Genomic DNA, 20,330 nt, shown 5'->3' on the forward strand with positions numbered 1-20,330 from the left:
AAACGAGTCTTCCAATCATTCTCATTGCACTGTTTATGCTGTCGTCGTTCCCCTCCACCGCACAGTTTTATATTCTTTAATATTTTGGTCAGAAGCCTTTTTTATTTAAGTGTTTATCTAAGTATTAATTAGGAAGATTAAGGGTTTTTTTATGCATGTAAATCTGCTTTTTCTTCTTTTTTCTGTATTTTCTTCTTTTCTTTTTTCTTTCTTTAATTTTCTTTTTGTAGTATGAGATTGTAAATTCTTTGTATATGTGTGTAATTTAAATTAATAAAGATTATTTTTAAAAGAGAGAGAGAGAGATCCACAAGCAGGATTCGAACCCACGGACCCTCTCCCCTGCTGCGGTTTCTGGGTTTCAGAAGCATTGCTGCCCTGGACTGTGGAGCCAGAGCACAGCCCCCTTGGTTAGCAGCCATCCATAGTCTTCTCATGTGGCAGCAGGTTCCATAGGCTAACGTTGTGCTGCGTGAACAAGGCCTTTCAGCTTCACAGGGTGTGGGTGAGTTTCAGCATCACGAGAGCCAGGCCAGGTTTCATGAGCTCCAGACGTGCTTTGAAGGTACCCGGCCTGAGGACGAATCCGCCGGCTGCCAAAAACTGCTTCGCTGGCATGGCCCATATTTATTTACTGGGAGGCAGCCTCTGAACTCCTGGCTGCTCTCTGAAAACAAAAAGCTTCCTTTTTCTCAATGGAGAAGCCAAAGCAGAACCCAGGGATGCCTGGGAGCAGGAAGAATCTCCAAATATTGCAGCAGTCTAACCGTGAAGGTGGAAGGCAGGTCGCCCACATCCCTCTGTTTATCTCTGGCGAGTAAGATTGTCTTCCATAAACACGGCCTTAACAGGGAGTGACTGTGGAGGCCAATTCTGGATCCACACATCCTTCCACAGTGGGGACATTGGTTTCCAGGCAGGAGTTGATCACGGTGTGGATTTGCCAAGTGTGCCTTCCTCCTAGCACATTTCTCCCTCGCGTCCTGAGTTCGAGTGTCTTCAAAGCCCATGACACCTTTGGTAAAGGCTGTTCTCCAATTGCAGAACTCGTAGGCCAGTGTTTACCAGTTGCCTGTGTTTATACTACATTTTTGCCTTGAGGCAGTCTTTAAACTTCTTTTGTTGACCACCAGCATTACGCCTTCCATTTTAAAGTTCAGAATAGAGTACAGTGGTACCTCGGGTTAAGAACTTAATTCGTTCTGGAGGTCTGTTCTTAACCTGAAACTGTTCTTAGCCTGAAGCACCACTTTAGCTAATGGGGCCTCCTGCTGCAGCCACGCGATTTCTGTCCTCATCTTGAAGCAAAGTTCTTAACTCAAGGTACTATTTCTTGGTTTGCGGAGTCTGTAACCTGAAGCATCTGTAACCCGAGGTACCACTGTAGTTGCTTTGGAAGAGGATCATCAGGCATCCGTCCAACGAAGTTGATGTTGAAGAATCATTGCTTCCACACTGGTGATCTTTGCTTCATCCACTACACTGATTTTAGTTGGCCTGTCTTCCCAAGTGATGTGTAAGATTTTCCGGAGACACTGTTGATGGAATCTTCCGAGGAGTTGAAGATGGCGTTTACAAGTGGTCCATGTTTCACAAGCATATAGAGAGGTTGGTAGTGATCTTTGCTTCTTCCAGTACATCCAGACAGGGGCTGAGCCCCCAAGAACTCACCCCCCAGATCACTATCCAGCTCCTTCCTCCCTTTGGCCGAGCAACAGAGATGAACCCCCCGCCAACGTCGCCTCTGTCTTGTCTGGATGGATCTCCGGTTTCCTGGCCTTCATCCAGTCCCTTGCCAAGGTCAGGAACCAGTTCAGCTTATCCTCCGCCTCCCCTGCTTGTGTGGGCAATGCAGAATCGCAGAATGGGAGCATTGGAAGGGACCCCGAGGGGTCATCTAGTCCAGCCCTCAACTGTCGCAAAGGAAGCATCCCGGATAGGGGCCATCCATCTGTGTGTCATCTGTGCGTGGATGACAGTGCATCCCCAAACTGTAGAAGACCCCTGCCCAGTGGTTTCACACAGATGCCCAACAGAATGGGGGGGGAGCTGTGCAGAGAAGGTGCAATCCTGCGGAACTCCCGCCCACAGGATCCTAATATCAAAACAGCCTCAAAACACCACCTTCTGGAGCTGACTGCAAAAAGAGACACCCCCCCTCACTCCTAACCCAGACAGAGGCTCCAGATTCCATATTGGCTGATGGCCTGGAAAGTTGCTGAGAGATAATAATAATAATAATAATAATAATAATAATAATAATAATATGCAGGGTGGGTGCAATCATCCCAGTGCTGAATCCAGATCTAAATGGGACCTCCTCCAAGATCCCAGATCCGTGTGTCTGGATCCCAGCACAGAGGTTCTGGGATCTAGTGGGGCCGTCAGTTAAGCAATTCTTAAACTGCTGTGAGCTAATGAGCATAAAATCCTTCATTAGATTAAGCCCTGCTTGTGTGACAGGTGTTATTTATTATTTATAATTAATAAATAAATAATAAACATTATGATAATAAATAATAAATATTAATATTATTAATATTATTAATATTATTAATATTATTAATATTATTAATATTATTAATATTATTAATATTATTAATATTATTAATATTATTAATATTATTAATATGGCTACACTAGATTGTAATCGTGAGATGAGAGGCAGCGTATTTAGCTATAAACCTGCTCTAAGGCAGCCTCCGCCCACCTGACGCCGAGGACTGCAGTTCCCACCAAAGAACAAGTGGGGGGGGCAGAGCCACTGCAGGCCTAGTGGTTAGAGTGCTGGGCTAGGACCCGGGAGACCCAGGTTCAAATCCCCACGCGGCCACGCAGCTCCCTGCCTCGCAACCTCAGCTACTCCCCTGGGCTGTTGTTGTGGGGAATAAACGCTGGGGGAGAGAAAGGCGTGTGAGCTGCTTAAAGCTCCTTGCGGGGGGGGGGTGGAATGTGAGCGCAATAAATTACGGTAATAAACCTCTCTGCGATCCCTGCATTGCAGGGGTTGGACTAGATGACTCCTGGGGTCCCTTCCAACGTTACATAAAATGAATACGCCCCCCCCCCCGCCCAGAACATGACAGAACATGACCCCGCCGACTGTTGTCATTCCCACGCGCTGTTTTTGTTCTTTCCTGGAAATATATTTCGCCTCTTCTGTGCCTCCTATCCTGAACTTTCCCCACTAACACCACTGCCTCCGCCAGCCCCAGCTTTCTGGGGGGCGCCGGCTTGGCAAAGGCTGTTCTTTCAGCCGGGTGGGGGGGGGCGTCCGCAGCGCGCCATCCGGGGGCCTCTTTGGCTCTGCACTGGCCCGCCGTCGGTTTTGTCCCCCCCCCCCGCGCGCGCTCCCCGTCCCGCATCTGGCCAAGCCATCATCCCCCGGCGTGTGCCTCCCCCCCCCGACTCCCCCCCCTCCAGCTCCTGATGGCTTCCCCAGACTTGTTATTGTTCCGAGGGAAATCCGAGCCGACGCCTTTGGGTGCCAACTGGAGGGGAGGGCGGGGGGGGGAGCGGCTGGGCGCGAAGCTGACCGCTGAGAGAGACGGGGGGGTGCAGCTGAGGGCGCGAGTGGGGAGGGACGCACATCCCACACCCCACACCTTCTCGCCTCTCCACCTCCCCAACTCCTCTTGGCGCAGGAGGCAACTCCCAATAAAACATTTTAGGGGCGGGAGGGGGGCAAAGCCAATGGGCATCGCCTTTCAAAAGGGGTGCAGGCATCACGTCATGTGATCGATTAGGGGAGCGGGGCTTACCTGTCCTGTCCCCCCCCCCGCCCCGATATTTTATTCAAGTTGGCATCCTTGTCCCGGGGTGGGGGTCGTCCTGCTGCTGCTGCTGCGACGGGGGGGGGGTGAGAAGAGGGCATACAAGAGGCTCCCCCCATCCCTCTGACCTCATCGCCTGTTTGAGCCCCCACACCTCTCAGTCCTTGCAGGTTATATGTACTGCCCAAAGGAAACTTTCGCCAAACGTCCCCTCCGCACTGCACAGAGGCCCCTCAGTAGCAGTTAGAATGACAGAATTGTAGAGTTGGAAGGGACCCCCAGAGGTCATCTAATCCAGCCCCCTGCAAGGCAGGGATCTTTTGCCCAAGGTGGGTCTCGAACCTGCGAACCTGAGATTGAGAGTCTCGCGGTCCGCCGACCAAGCTATTTTGCTGTTTTTCATTATTCTTCCATTCTTGTTCAAACTTGCATCCAGGAGTCGGACTGGATGATCCTTATCCCTACATAGAATGCTAGAACTGTATAGAATTGGGCACACCAGTGGTCATCTAGCCCAGCCCCCAGAACCACAGATAAGAAATCCTCAAGAGACGTGTCTTTCCAACCCTTCTATTTCTAGGATCAATTTCCCTGCCCAGGAGTTGTGGGTTACGTGCACGCTTCTCCCCAGCCATTTCATCAACACAACATCCCTGTGAGGCGGGAGAGAGGCTGAGGGCAGGAGGTCCACCTACTACTACTACTAATAATAATAATAATAATTAATTAATTTTATTATTTGTACACAGCCCATCTGACTAGGTTGCATGAAACTTGTCACAGCTCCACTCTCTTCACGCCTCTCCTGGTACGCCAGGTTCTGCACAACTTTATGGGGGGGAGGGGGGTCCGGCTCATGCATGTGATGTCACGTGGCGGGGTGATGCTTGTGCTATTGTGACCCAAGAAAATCCTTAATTAAAACAATAACAAAAGCAACAATTATAATAGAGAATATTGGGGCTGACTGACCCCCTCCTTGAAATATTAGGGGGGCACCCCTGGGAGTAGGGGAGCTTGCTGCGGCAGGAGAGGGAGACCCCCGTACCTCTTCCCCAGCCTGACTCCTCTCTGCCTCTTGGTCTCCCTCCCTCCTCTCCATCTTCAGCTTCTGCTGCTGAGTCTGGACTGCTCTCTGCCACCAACTCTCCCCTCTCACTAAGCCCTGTCGCCTCTTCCGCTTCCAACATCTCCTCTTCCCAGTCTTCTCCCTCTTCTCCCTCCTCCCTCCTCATCCCACCACCAAGCTCTGGGCTCTGAGCCTTCTTCCCCTTTGGGGTTCCCCAGCTGGTGCCCCCCGCCATTCCTCTGTGTCCAGAAAGTGCCTGACACACACACCCTCCAACATTTCTCCAAGGATGTCCAAAGGGGGACATTCCGGGATTGGATCGGAAACCAGGATGGCGTCTGTAACTCCAGAGCTGTTCCTGGAAATTGAGTACACATGGAAGGACAGAGAGTGGAATATAAGATGATGATGGTGATGGTGACGATGATGATTACTTTAATTAATTAATTGTACCGCCCTATACCCACAGGCGGATCATTTGTTGTTGTTGTTTAGTCGTTTAGTCGTGTCCGACTCTTCGTGACCCCCTGGACCAGAGCACGCCAGGCACTTCTGTCTTCCACTGCCTCCCGCAGTTTGGTCAAACTCATGCTGGCACCTTCGAGAACACTCTCCAACCATCTCGTCCTCTGTCGTCCCCTTCTCCTTGTGCCCTCCATCTTTCCCAACATCAGGGTCTTTTCCCGGGAGTCTTCTCTTCTCATGAGGTGGCCAAAGTCTTGGAGCCTCAGCTTCACAATCTGTCCTTCCAGTGAGCTCTCAGGGCTGATTTCCTTCAGTATGGAGAGGTTTGATCTTCTTGCAGTCCATGGGACTCTCAAGAGTCTCCTCCAGCACCAGAATTCAAAAGCACCCATTCTTCCAGCATGAGTTTGGCCAAACTGCGGGAGTGGAAGACAGGAGTGCCTGGCATGCTCTGGTCCATGGGGTCACAAAGAGTCGGACACGACTAAACAGCAACAACAATGAATTGTTGGAGGTGGGCATAAGGGTCATCTAGTCCAACCCCCTGCAATGAAGGAACACAAAAATGGAGTAGCTTTGAATAGAGCTCGAGGTGACCTCAAAACCTCAGTGCTCCACCATAGGATGTAAAAAGTGAGCCCTGCAGGCCTCTGCGTGGCCACACGAAGGAAGAGCTATGGAGATTCAATTGGTGTGTGTGAACACGCGCACATATGGAAAGGGGGTGTTCTGCAGCAAAATGTTGCAGTGCAGAGTCCTCATTTGATGACGCCCTGTCCCCTGGTTTCCCTTCCAGGTCCCTGACCCCCTCCTGAGCAGCCAGTCAGCAATTCTCAGCCCTCTTGGGGCAGGGTTACCAGACGTCCCTGGTCCTCGGGGACAGTCCCCGGATTTGCAAATCTGTCCCCGGGAAACGTTGGCAGCGGCAGCCTCGGCAGCCTGGCAGCGCAGTTGGCTCTGGCTGGCTTCAGGAGCTGCTCGCTGCTGTGGCGCCTGCCATTTTTCCTCAGAAGTCCCCATATGATGTGTCTTGTGTGCAACACATCATATGGGGACTTCTGGCAAGGAAAAATGGCGGGCGCCATGGCAGCAGGCAGCGAGCAGGTCCTGAATCCAGCCCGAGCCAACTGCGCTACCAGGCCCACTGCCAAAGGGGAACCGGGGGCGTCCGGCAGTACAGATCTCCTGCCTCCTTCCCCCTTTGTTTTGACTGATCAGGGGAGGCCCGGGAGTCGTGGCCGGCCAGCCATTGCCCAGTTTTTTAAAAACTCTGCACATTTATGTTTCACAGGGTGCGAAAGAAAGGCTTTGCAGCTCGCCTGGCAGAGAAACCTCGCACCAGTGCTGCACGCGACTCCTGAGCCTCCCCCAATCTGTCAAAACAAAGGGGGAAGGGGGCAGATCATCGGGGAAGGCTCGGGATATGCATGTGTGCTTGGGCCCAGGGTCTTTTGCCTCTCCATCCCCACTACTGACTCAACTGTTGCTACGAAGAAGAAGAAGAAGAAGAAGAAGAAGAAGAAGAAGAAGAAGAAGAAGAAGAAGAAGAAGAAGAAGAAGAAGAAGAAGAAGAAGAAGAGTGTCCCCGGATTCATTGGAAAAAATCTGGTAACCATACCTTGGGGGGAAACGCAGGGTGGTCGTACTTTCCACAATTTCCCCATCGATGTGATTCCTGCACTGCAGGGGGTTGGACTAGATGACCCTGAGGGTCCCTTACAGCCCCACAATCCCACATTTCTGTGATTCTCCCCCGGTGTCTCTGCGCAGCTCTCCCTTCCGGCCCTGGGAAGGGTGACCAAGAGTTTCCCAAACTGGTCCCTTTCCAAAGAGAGGGTGGGATGGATGGACCCCCGTTCCTGCGGCTCCTCCCCCCCCCCGGCTGCCACTGCTCCTGGGGGGGTGGTTACCCCGAGTCTGTCGGGGCTTCTCTCCCCCGACTACACTACCATTTTATTTTAAAAAAAAATCATTTGGCTGCCAAAACGGGAAGGGGAGGAAGTCCCATTAAATGTTATTGGGCTGCGCGGGGAGAGAAAGAAAGAGCTACTGGGATCCTAGAAACGCAGAAGTTGGAAGGGATCCCCAGGGGTCATGTAGCCTGACCCCGACCCCATGCAGGAATCGCAGCTGCCATTTTGCAAAACTTAGGAAAGAGGCGCGGGGAGAGGAGCGCCGGAGAGACGCGACGCGAGGCGACCTTCTCCCGGGAGCCAAAATTCCACTCCCAGAAATGACCCACATTCCCGCAGGGAGCGCACAGCTGTCAACGTTTCCCTCTTTTTTTAAGGGAAATCCCCTTATTCCGAATAGGATTCCTCGCAAGAAAAGGGGAAAGTCGACAGCTCTGATGGAGCGCAAAGAAGCGCGCAAGGCGCTCACGGAGAAACCAGCTCCCTCCCCAAACCCGATCCACGCTATTTTGGGAATGTCGGGGATTTGGGGAACGTCTTCTTACTAGGGCTGCATCGCGACCCCCGCAGCCAGCCGGGGAGGCGCTTGGCTGGCGAAGGAGGCGCGTTTTTCCAGCAAGGCGCCCCCACTGGATTCCGCTGGCTCCTTTCTCAAAGCCTGGAAAAACTTGGAAGCACCTGCCGCCTCCTCCTGTCTGGTACGACAGCCAACGCCTCTCTGGTTCCCCAGAGCAAACCTTCCTCTCTCTCCTGTGAGAATCATAGCATTGCAGATTTGGAAGGGGTCCCCCCGAGGTCATCCAGCCACCCCCCAGAGATGCAGGGCCAAAGAGTCCCTGGCAGGTGGCCGAGGGAGTCTGTTCCGCTGGGACGGCTCTTAGGAAATTTAGGGAATCTCCAGGACCAAAACCAGGAATAATAATAATAATAATCGGTGCTTTTGGGGTGTACGCAGGGATACGCATACCCATAAACATTTTGTGGATCTTTGTACTTTTGTGCATCTACTGTCTTTATTTTCCCTGATTTGAATGATAAAATGGTGGTTTTCTGGAGTCCAAATGAGAGTACCCCTAAACACTTTTAAGGAAAAAAGCACTGATAATAATGATGATGGTGGTGATGATGGTGATGATGATAATGATAATAATTGATAATGATAATATACCCCGCCCATCCGACTGGGTTGCCCAAGTCACTCTGGGTGGCATCCAACAAAATATAGATGTTAGATTAATAGACGCAATTCCTGCACTGCTGGGGTTGGGATAGAGGACCCCTAGGGGTCCCTTGCAACTCTATAAGAATATGATTCCATGACTATGATTCTCCAGCAATAGAAGAGCCACCGCTTCCTCCTCCTCCTCCTCCTCCTTATTATTATTAATTAGAAATAATAGAAATAACAACAACAATAATAATAATATACCGCCCTATACCTGGAGGTCTCAAAAAATATCACAACCAAAGGCCTGGTTCAAAAGGAACGTTTTTGTCTGGCACCTAAAGCTGTAATAATGAAGGTGAACTTCCCTGGGGAGAGCATTCCACAGACAGGGAGCCACTGCAGAGAAGGCCCCGCTCTCATGTTGCCACCCTCCGGACCTCTGGAGGAGGCGGCACAGGACGGAATGTCTCAGAAGATGATCTCAGGGTCCTGGTCTGTTCATATGGGAAGAGGCGGTCCTGGAGGTATTGCAGTCCTGAGCCATTCATGGCAGGTATGATAAATTTCAAATCGCTGTCCAAATGGCCCTGGCGTCTGCAAGGAACGCCAGAAGCTGCCACCACCCACTGAGTCAGATCATTGCTCCGGGGAACTCAATATAGCCTCCACTGGTTGGCAGCTACGGCTCTTTGGGGATGCTGTCAGGAGTGTGCAAGTCGGAGTTAACTTTTTATTAGCAAGCACACGATCCGCACAGGAGCGCCAGGCCCAGCAGCCCATCCCTGGTAGGTCTTCCCCATGGATCAGTGGCCAGAACTAAAGGTCCCTAATCCATCGGAGACTGCGCCCGTGTGAAGCCAACCTCTCCTGGCTTTGGAGGCAACTGCCCGGTTCATAGAACCATGGACCCCTCAAGTTGGAAGGGACCCCGGGGTCATCTAGTCCAACCCGCTGCGAGAGGGCAGAGAAGGCCTTTTTTGGGGGAGCGGGGTCCGATCCAACTTAGCAGGCCTTGGATTTTAAGCTTCGAAGGAGCTCTCAGAGGAAATAATTTGAGTGGGGGGAGAATTCCCTGCTCCGTCTCCAAGAAGCAGCAGCCAGAAATTTTGGGTAATAAAGGGATTTGGGAGCAAGCCAAGAGACTCACTTATTTTTATTAAGTCCTGAGCGAGGATCGTGATTCTGTTACGGATAGCAATTCCCCGAAAAAGAAACCTGGCCCACAAAATTTCCTTTTATCTTTAGCTGAGATTCCTGCACTGCGGGGGGGGGGCGCTAGATGACCCTTGTGGTTCCCTTCCAACTCTACAATTTTATGAATTAATTAAAATGCACTGGTCATTTTGCATACTCCTCCCACCCACCAGAACCCAGGTGTCCTGCTCAACAACACGCCCCCCCCCGCTCCCGCCAGCTGCGTCGGACGGCCAGCTGTTCGCAATTTCGCCGGCTGGAATTTGCAGCCGGAAAAAAACGACTTTTTCCAGGCGCGACCTGCTGAGGAAGGGGGGGAGGTGTTTTGAGGGGAGGCGCCGCCCCCTTTCTTAGGAAGCCAAGGCCTGGCGGAGTCATTTGCAAGGAGCAAGTGTGGGGTGGGAGTCTGGGGTCTAGAATCTGCTTGCAGATTCATTCCGGGGGGGGGGGAATCGGGGGTGCAGCCTTGCTGGGGGAAGCAAAGAAGGGGTGCATTTCATAATTCAGTTTTTAAGCTATAATTCTTGCACTGCCGGGGGTCGGACTAGATGACCCTTGGGTCTCTTCCAACAGTTCTATGATTCTAAAAGCAGACAAGGCGGGCGAGGAGGGGCGCCCCCTTTTTTAGGATGCCGAGGCCTGGTGGAGTCATTTGGGGGGAATTAATTCTGCGGTCCAGAGGCTGTTTGCACATTCCTTCCCAGGAAAAAAATTGAAGATGGGGATCCCAAGCTTTGCTGTATTGTGGGGCGGGGTGTGGGGTGGGCGAAGCAAAATCAGGCAAGGCTGGGGTGGGGAGGTGGGAGACGCATCCTGAACCAGCCAAGACTCCGCCTGCCCGGGCTGGAATTCCAAAGGGGTCACCATCCAAGCTCGAGTCCTAAACCCAAATTATTAAAAAAAAAAATTATACACACACACATCACAGCCTCCTTCTCCAGGCAACGGGCAGAGATGAGTTTAGCAGAAAGACCAGCCTCGGCTTCGGCCCCACAAACTGGATGAACGTGGAGGGGGGACGCCGCCTCGCCCGCGGTGCGCTGCGATGGGACGTGTGAACCGTGGCGCGCGCGTGTGCCGGCAGGGGACACGCGCGTGGGTGGCCAGGCGCGCCCCCGCCTTTGACGCGCGCCTCGGCGGCATTCCTTCCTATTATATATATATATCTATTTATAGGGCGCCCTCTCGGCGCGCGGCCCCTTTCCAGCCTCGGGGTGGGGAAGATGCGAGGGTCCCCCTCCCCCGAGGAACCCACGTCCAGGTGGGGAGTAGAGAGATTTGGGGTTTAGAGTTGGGAAAAAAGAGGCACCAAAACGATAAAGGGGTTGGAGTGACTCCCCTGTGGAGAAAGGGACTTTTTAGTTAGAGAAATGATAAGTAAGGATTTGAGAGAAATTTATACAACTATGTCTGGCCTGGAGAGAGAGAGAGAAGTTTTTCTCCTTCCACACCGACTGGGCCCCGGACACACTGACCAGATGCTTGGAAGCTGTGGCTGGATGGTTTCGTGGGAGCCGATTGAAACTAAATCCTTCGAAGACAGAAGGATCGGGATGGCATGGGGATGAGGGACCAACTCCCTTCTCTTGGGGGGCCCAATTAGTGCCATTGCCTTCTGTTAAGAGTTTGGGTGTAATCCTTGACGCCTCCCTTTCCATGGAGGCGCAAGTTACAGCAACAGCCAAGGCGACATTTTTCCACCTTCGCCGCATCAAGCAGTTGGTCCCTTACTTTTCCCGCCCCGACCTGGCCACAGTGATCCATGCAAAGGTCATCTCCAGGCTTGACTACTGTAATTCGCTCTATGTGGGGCTGCCCTTGAAGCTGCCCCAGAAGCTCCAGCGGGTGCAGAATGCTGCAGCGAGGCTCCTCACGGGGTCTCTGCCATGGGAGCAGATTCACCCAGTGCTTTTCCAGCTGCACTGGCTCCCGGTGGAGTACAGGGTCAGATTTAAGGTGCTGCTTTTGACCTTTAAAGCCCTTCACAGCCTAGGACCCTCGTACATACGGGACCGCCTCTCCCGGTATGCCCCACGGAGGACCTTAAAGTTCATAAATAGCAACACCCTAGTGGTCCCGGGCCCTAAGGAAATTAGATTAGCCTCAATCAGAGCCAGGGCCTTTTCAACTCTGGCTCCGGCCTGGTGGAACGCTCTGCCTCATGAGACCAGGGCCCTGCAGGATCTGATTTCTTTCCGCAGGGCCTGTAAGACAGAGTTGTTCCACCTGGCCTTTGGCTTGGAGCCAATTTGATTCCCTCCCTCCCTCTCTTTCTTTTTTCCTTTCTCCTCCTGTGATGAGGCTGCATTTTAATGTTTTAATGTTGTATTTAACCTTGTTTTTTAAGTTGTATTTCAATCAACTTGTTTTTATTATTGGTTGTTAGCCGCCCTGAGCCCGGCCTTGGCTGGGGACGCCAGGGTATAAATAATAATAATCATCATCATCATTCATAATGCTGGAACTGGTGGCATTCAAGGAAGCTGAATGTTGGAAGATTCAAGACAGATAGAAGAAAGGACTTCTTCATGCAGTGCAGAGTTAAACAGCGGAACTCCCTGCCACAATGGCCACCAACTTGGACGGTTTAAAAAAAAGGATTAGACAGGTTTGTGGAGGAGGAGAGGGCTATGGAGAGTTGTTCTTGCGCTGGCATCCCACATGAAGGTTTCCCATAATAGGCATCTGAGTGGCATCTGTGAGAACAGGATGCTGGACTCCACGGGCCACTGGCCTGAACCAGCAATTTCAAACACAGTAACTTCAAGAAAAGCACAGATCAAGTCACTCATTGATAGAAGCAAACCATTTGCCCATGTACAACGTTGCAATGCCTCCTTTAATATTAATATTATTACATTATTGTAAGGGTTGGTTTTTTTGGTATGCTCTTAGAAGGTTGCATAATGTTAAAAGGGTTAAAAGGCCGTGAGGGAGGCAGCTGCGACTCTCCAGAAGGGACCCTGCACTTCTGAACCTTAAACAGATCAGGACCGCAATACATCAAGGTCCTCTTCCCTACCCAGACCCTGAGTTCATCACCCAAGGTTGTCCTTCGTGTGCCTCCTCCTCTTGTGGCCTTCTCTGCAGTGGCTCCCCTGCTTGCGGAATGCTCTCCCCAGGGAAGTTCGCCTGGCCCCTTCATTGCACACCTTTAGGCACCAGGCAAAAACGTTCTTTTTGAACCAGGCCTCTGGTTGACCTGATGCAACACCCCACACTGTTTTAAAATGTGGCTCTTGGGGGGGTGTTATTGGGCTGCTGTTTTTATTCTGATTATATACGGTACATTGTGATCTTTCCTGTGAACCGCCTGGAGACCTCTGGGTATAGGGTGGTATATACCCTATATATACCCTCAATTAATAATAATATTAATAACCTGTCCCTGCACGACTGGGGACATGTTAATGTGATGTCCTTCTCCTTTTCTCCCCTCCCAGTTGCAATATGAGGAAAGGGAAGTGAATTTCTCTCTGGCCACTCCTTGGGCACCATCCGAGGCCCTCATTTTATGAACCACAAAAAGGAGGGTCAGAAACAGCGGCCAGGAGGGATGCAGCCAACACCTGTAGATGGAAATGGCCTGCAGGACCGCTCTTCCTGGACCAGCCTGCTGGGCTAAGGCAGCCCTGAGGCGACTCTGGTTCCTGGAGAGACAGTTGGCCTGGCTTTCCAACCGGGTGAGGCCGGTGGTTCTGCCAGGAGACGATGGCAAGTGTGGCAGGGAGACCCAAGGGCAATCGAAGAAACATTTAAACTGAATCGCACCGTATCGTCTGGTTTTTTAAATTTGCAGAGTATGGATAGATCTTTTCAAAACGAGAGCACTGGCTATTATTATTCTACAGTTCTCCATGACATACTGTTGTGTGAACGGGGATTTTCAACTCTGGAAAACGTGGAGTTGAGAGTTTGCCTCAAACTAGACAAAAAATAAACGAGATTATGCAGCCAAAGGAAGCTCACGCCCCTCGCTGAGTTTGGATGCCGACTTATAAACACCCTTCAGCTGGCCTCGGATGCAGATTGGATGTGGGTTAGAGTAGATGACCCTTGGCGCCCCTCCCAACTCTGCAGTTCTGTGATCTGAACAGGCCTGGATTGCTCTGGCTGGGCGTTGCATCCTTCATGACTCACAACAAGCGCAAGTTTGTGGAGTCACACAGAGCTCTTTGTCAGGGACATTGCTGGGACCTGGAGCCAGCAGAAGACAGCTCAGTGAGGTGGAAATGTGTTTTTCTCCCTGATGTCATTGTCTCCGTCTGTGCGCATTTCCTCTTGCAAGCAGCTTGGCTCTGGGTCTGGAGGGAAGGGCCTTCCACTATCCTTCCTGACAAAGAGCTCTGTGTCAACTCCGAAGTCTGCACCTCCCCACTGAGAGATGGTTGACCTGGTGTTATTCGTATATTTGTCTAGTTTTCAATTAGCTATTTTTAAACTCTCTGGTGACGCCTGGGCAGCAGGCTTCCTGGGAGTAAGGGCATGCTAATGTCCAACCACAGGCATGCATGGAGATTTTCCTGCCAGTCTCCCCATTACAGGCAGGCATTCAACAGGAAAGCCTTTCAGAGTTTTGCCTCTCATTTAGCCGCTCCTCCTTCACACAAGGGAGAAAGGTTAAGGGATCCCAAGGGTATATATATGGGTGGAGTGGGGGCTCAGCGCTGCTTTGCCCCCCATCAGAGGGCCAAAATGGTGGGTTTTCAGGCCTCCTGTGGGGAAACTCAGTCCAGATTTCAACATGGGACACCTAGGGCCTCAATGGTGCCATTCCATCAAATGGGTACGGTAGAGTTTTCAGGTGGCTGTCAGAAAGGAGGTCGGTGGGTCTTGCAAACAGGCTTGGCAGAAAGATGAGCCACTTATTTCTGGAGTCGCCTGCCGGGCATAAACCCAACAGGTGAAGTCCCCCCTACGCTCTGATTTTATCACTTGGTTTATCCCCATAAAAACATCCGTGTGACAGGCAGGAGACCAACAGGCACAGTTCCCACCCACCCCCTTGGCCAGGAGGAAAAGTTTCGCCGCGACAGCTATTAAATGCACAGGAGCTCTGCCCGGAAGAAAACATGGCAACCCAACCCTCTCCTGACACAGCTCATCCTGAGCTCTTTTTGGAGTCGGACCCTGGAGGGGGTCCAACTAACGGGGTGGGAGGGGAGGGGCATATTTTCCTGCCTGTCTCTTCCATGCATCCTTTTGCTAAGGGGCAAATTTGCATTTTGGCATCAACAACCCGGCTTAGACTATTCTCTTTGCCAGCAGAGTCCAAACCTTTCCCTTCCTTGAAACTCAACAAAAAGGGGATCTGTGGCCCCCAAATCCCCCCCCCAACAATCCTGCTTATACTCAGCATTCTGGGTCCCTGTAGGCTGCAGGGGGCGGGGCTGAGAGCCCCTGAGCTGCCCAGACCAGGATCTATTATTTCCTGAAAGCCCCATTGCAGCACATACGTTCAAGACGACGCAATTGTGGAACTGGGACCACCAGCGGTCATCCAGCCCAACCCCGGTTTAGAAAGAAAAGCCACCGTTGAGCAGCTCTTAGGTGATGACGGGTGACAGTGATGAAATCATTAGCCAATGAGTTCCGAAGGTTGCTCATGGCATCCCAGGAGCAAGGAGGGCCTCGCCGGCCAGCTGCTCCCGCGCGCGCCCCCTTCCGGTTGCAGCGAAGCCAGCGCTAGTGCGCCCCCTGCAGGTAGCTGCCCGGGAGACCTCCAGTGCATCCTTGGCTCCTCTGAGTTCAAAAGGGTCCCTGGAGGTCAAGCGGCCGGCAAGACCCTCCTCAAAGAAGGAGCTGTCCAGCCTCTCTCTGGGGCCGCCTCCCGCAAGGGGGAGCCAGCACCCCACCTCTCCTTTGCTCCCAGGGACCAAGCCTGATGACAGCAACACCCCTTGCCCCCCCCCCCTCAGAAGGAGGTCCGGGGCAAACCGTAAAATACTTATTAAGGAGGAGAAGGAAAGGGACGGAGCAGGGCACCTGTTAGAAAGGGGGTGCATCGCACAGCCCCACTGCAGCCCGCCCCCAATTTAAGTGGTGGAAAGCAGGAAAAGTCGCTGCTTTAGTGCAGGGGGGGTCGCTTTAAAATGCAGCTCTTGTGCACTAGAAACAGACATAAGTCCGGCAGGTGCTGCGGGCATCCCCACACCTGGGACTGCACCGGTTGATCTCCCGCCTGTCTGTTCCCCGCAACGCGCAGAACGCGCAGAAGAGGGAGCAATTCTTCGAAAAGTGGGGAGGACCCACTTATGGGGGGTTTTTTGTGGGGGGACAGGCGTCCATACCCCCCCTCTTGCCTTCTCCTTCTTCTCATGGTGCCTTTCAAAGGCAGCTCTGACGCCTAGGAAGCAGGCAGAAACCCGCCCGGTGCCGTACGGCAACCCCCCCGTCCGTTTTGCGGGGAGGCTGCACCGGTTGGTCTCCTGCCTGCCTGTTCCCAGGGTCGGGCAGAATGTGCAGAAGGCGGGGGATAAATCCGTCGATTTAGGGGGGCAGGGGTGCCCATGCAAGCGCCTCCTCGCCCTGCGGGGGTGTGGGGAGCGGGGGGGGGGTCTCGGCGGCCAAGGAGCTGCTTCGGGGGCCGCCGCCCAAAGGCAAACAACCTCCGCCCGGGCGGGCGGCCGCGCACACTCGCTCACTGTTCGGGCGCACAAAGGCCGCCCTGTCTGGGCAGGCGGGGGGGGGGCGAGGTAGACCGGGCAGCAGCGGAGGAGGAGCAGCAGGAGCGAGGCAGCGGCGGCCGCAAAGACCCCCCTCCCGCTGCAGAAAGGCCCCCTCGCCTCTTCTCCAAACTGGTCTTCGGAGACCCCCCAAAAAATCCCCACTGCTGAAGGGGGCTCCTGCGCAGTAGCCAAAGGAGACTGACCCCCAAGCCAACGCTGGAGGACACCCGCCCCCCCCCCCCGCAACAGCAAAAGGTGACTGCTTCCCAGAACTCAAGACTGAAAGGAGCCCCCGGCAGAAGGGAAAGGGGACTGACACCCCCCCCAAAAAAAAAAAACAAGGGGGGATGGGAGGGTCGCATTAGGAAAAAAAGGGAACTGACAGCCCCCCTCAGAAAAAATCCGAAGGCTTAAGGGCTCTCCCTCTGCAATAGCAAAAGGGGGTACCCTCCATACAGGCACATTTCAGCAACAGCCCCCCCAAAAAATCAGCGGGGACCCTCAGACTAACTCGGAGCTTCTCCAGCGCTGAGATTTCGGATCCGCACTTTGGAGGCGACCCTCCTCTAATCTCTTTCCCGGCATGGTTCTTTGGGAAGGGGAGAAATACAGTAAACAGACTCCACAGGTGTTTTTTTGGGGGGGGCGAATGAAAATGGCGCAGGTCACCCCGTCACCCCCGTTCCCAAAAGGTAATTGTTTATGGCGAGATGGGGGTTCATGAAATGTACACCCGACGACAGCCCATACCAGGGCCACCTTTTTTGGGGGGGGATAGACGGAGCAACAGAGCCAGATCACCACGTGGCGCTGGGGGGGCACTGCCACCTGGTGGGCGCGGGGCGAGCTGCATAAATTAGGGGGGGCAGAGATAGGATGAGTGACAGTCGGGGAGCGTGTCCCCCCAAGTCACACCAGCGCTTCCTCGAGCAGGCTGACTGTAGGCCAGGTAAAGAGACCTCTTGCGCCCCCCAGGAACATCTTGCAGCTCCCCAAAACTTGGGCAACCTCCTCTGCAGTTAAAGCCGCCCCCCAAGTGCCCCCTTCCACGTCCTGGCAGCCTGTTAAACTTCCAGCCCCGCAAGAGCCTCTCGGTGCGCGGCTGCAGCGACACCTGCAAACGCTCTTGGCGCCGGAGTCCTGAGCGCAAAAACTCGCTAGAATCCGGCAGTGGGGAGTTTGGTCCGGCTGCGGCGCCTCACCTGCCCTCCTGGGCGGAGGGACCCCAACATATCCCCCCTTTTCACCGCCACAAATTCGCCCGCCACCGTTTCCAACGGGAGGTCTCCGTGCGCCCGTCACCCTGGCCTCCTGGCTGCTATCCTCACCTGCGCGCCATCGCCCTTCTTCCCGTGGGGGACCCCAACACACACAGCCTAATTCCAAGAGGGGTCTGCAGAAGAACCGTCAGCGCCAAGTCCCCCCCAGCCGGGGTCTTCTGCTGCGCCAAAATCCGGACCTCCGTCCTAGACGGCGCGGTCTCCCCAATTCACATCCATCCAAATTGCAACCCCCAGGACTCTAAGCACCGACCCCCCCCCACTCTGTCCAAAGAAGAGGGCGCCCCCAATTCTGGAAGAAGAAAACTGACTCCTTCTTCCTCGACGGGGCGCACAAGCCAGGCCCCCCAGCCGGCGCAGGAGACCTTCGGCGCGGGCTGGAAAGCGCGCCGCACCCGCCACTCCGAAGTGCCAGTCGGACGGTGCGTCCGGCGCGCTCTTACCTGCTCGGGCGGCCAGGCAGGGCAGCAGCAACAGGAGCAGCCGCGCCACCTCCATGGCGAGCGGGCGAGCGGGCGGGCGAGCGAGGGGCGACGGTCAGCAGCGGCCCATGCGGACGGGGCGGGCGCGGGAGGAAGGCAGGCAGGCAGGCAGGCAAGGCCGGCGGCGGGCGGCTCGCTCCGTCGGTCCTCTGCGCCGTCTGGCTGAGGGAAAGGGAGGCGCGGCCGCTCTCTCGCTCCAGCCCCGACCCCGCCGCAGCCCCAGGCAGCCTGGCTCCCCCTCCAGCCCTGCCTCCGGGCCGCCTGGACGGCCCCCGACACGCCCCGGCCGCCAGCCCCGGACGGCGCGGCCACTCCCTCCCGCCACAGACCGATCGGAGCCGGCCAGGTGTTCCATGAAGCTCCACCGGTTGGATTTCTCCCCGGCCTGCGGATATCAAAGGCAGGCAATGTTGGCCAACAGCAGGAACCCCCACCAATCCTAAGCCTGGCCTGTCCCCTCCCCTCTGGGACCCCCTGGACTTCCAGGGGTCGCCCCCCTCCAAAGTCCTCTGCATCAGTTTATAAATCTCCGTCGTGACGCCCCTCCCCTCCCCGTCTATCTTGCCAGCTTCAAACGCCTCCTCTGGTAGGAAAGGTTCTCTGGTCGGCTGGGTTTATCATTAAATATGGTTTAAAATAACTTTGCGCGTCATTCTTTTACCTTTATTGTGCACATACTTGATATTTTCATATGCCTGCTTCTGTGTTTGTGTGTGTCATTGCTTTGGAGAAAGCACTCTGCACATGCCCCGGGGTGCCCTTATTGCTCATGCCTCACACCCGCTGGCTCCTGTCTTTCTCTACAGACCAGCAACATTCCCTCGGGGCCCTGGGCAGAGTGAGGTCGCCTCCCAGCCCCAACCTCCTGAGATCCTTTTCCTGGAGCTGCTGGGATTCGAACACAGGACCTCCTCCCTTGTGGGCACAGCTGGTTCCCTCTGTGGCCTCTGGACTCTCACTTGCAGCTGGCCTGGGAATGCACCAAGCCGGCCCGGGTGTCCAGGCAGGACTGTCGACCTGGCAGCCCCTTCCAGGCGTTTTTGGACTGCAACTCCCATCAGCCCCCAGAAGGGCAGTGCCTGATGGGAGTTGTAGTCCGAAAGAGCTGGAGTTGGGCAACCTCCAGGCTCTCTGACTCTGAGCTGTTAGCAGTGGTTCCTGGGGGGTCCCTCCCAACTTGACAATTCAATGCTTTCTCTCTCCGGCTTCATTTAGGCTCCCTCAAGAGTCTGGGATGGGCTTTTATTTTATTTGCTATTTATTACATTTGTAATAATCAGACAGCATCTTAAAAAGCAGAGACATCACCTTGCTGACAAAGGTCCGTATAGTTAAAGCCGTGGTTTTCCCAGTAGTGATGTATGGAAGTGAGAGCTGGACCATCAAGAAGGCTGATAGCCGAAGAATTGATGCTTTTGAATTCTGGTGCTGGAGGAGACTCTTGAGAGTCCCATGGACTGCAAGAAGATCAAACTGATCCATTCTGAAGGAAATCAGCCCTGAGTGCTCCCTGGAAGGACAGATCCTGAAGCCGAGGCTCCAAGACTTTGGCCACCTCATGAGAAGAAGAGAAGACTCCCTGGAAAAGACCCTGATGTTGGGAAAGATGGAGGGCACAAGGAGAAGGGGAAGACAGAGGACGAGATGGTGGGACAGTGTTCTCGAAGCGACCAGCATGAGTTTGACCAAACTGTGGGAGGCAGTGGAAGACAGGAGTGACTGGCGTGCTCTGGTCCAGGGGGTCACGAAGAGTCGGACACGACTAAACGACTAAACAACAATAAGCAAAGCACAAAATGGAATCATAGAATTGGAAGGGGTCCCAGGGTAATCTAGTCCAACCCCCTGTGATGCAGGAATCTCACAAAGGATCTCTGACAGACATCCACCCAACCTCTACTTAAAACCCACCTCTGGAGGGAGACTGTCCCACCATCCCAAAGCTCTTCCTGTCACAAAGTTCTTTCTGATGTTGAATTGGAATCTCTCTTCTTGGCCCTTGAAGCCACGGGTTCGAGTCCTACCCTCCAGAGTAGGAGGAAACCAGCTTGCTCCGTCTTCCCTGGGGCAGCCCTCGAGAGATGGGAAGAAGACTCTCCTATCTCCTCTCACCTGGAGATATATATATTTATATATCTCTGACTGAACTTCAGGAAGAACTTTCTGGTGGCAAGAGCTGTTCCACTGTGGCAAGAGCTCTAGCATCCTTGGAGGTTCTTAAGCAGAGGTTGGGAGGGCATCTGTCATGGATACTTTATTTTTTTTTAAACATAATTGTTACAAAATATAAGCAAAATATTGCAAATACATACATACCT

The 20,330-nt window shown here is 53.6% G+C and overlaps 1 protein-coding gene across 1 annotated transcript in view; it reads right to left on the reverse strand.

The window, feature by feature from the left end:
• COL11A2 (collagen type XI alpha 2 chain) overlaps positions 1-18,081 on the reverse strand; it is a 96,606-nt gene extending 78,525 nt beyond the window's left edge. Inside the window, exon 1 of the mRNA XM_081901297.1 lies at positions 17,974-18,081. Coding sequence (XP_081757423.1) covers positions 17,974-18,028 — 55 coding nt within the window. The 5' untranslated portion in view covers positions 18,029-18,081. The remainder of the gene's footprint in view (positions 1-17,973) is intronic.
• Positions 18,082-20,330: the final 2,249 nt, after the last annotated feature.

The sequence above is a fragment of the Podarcis melisellensis genome (genome assembly GCF_964234715.1).
Source record: "Podarcis melisellensis genome assembly, chromosome: 2".
Taxonomy (NCBI): Eukaryota; Metazoa; Chordata; class Lepidosauria; order Squamata; family Lacertidae; genus Podarcis; species Podarcis melisellensis.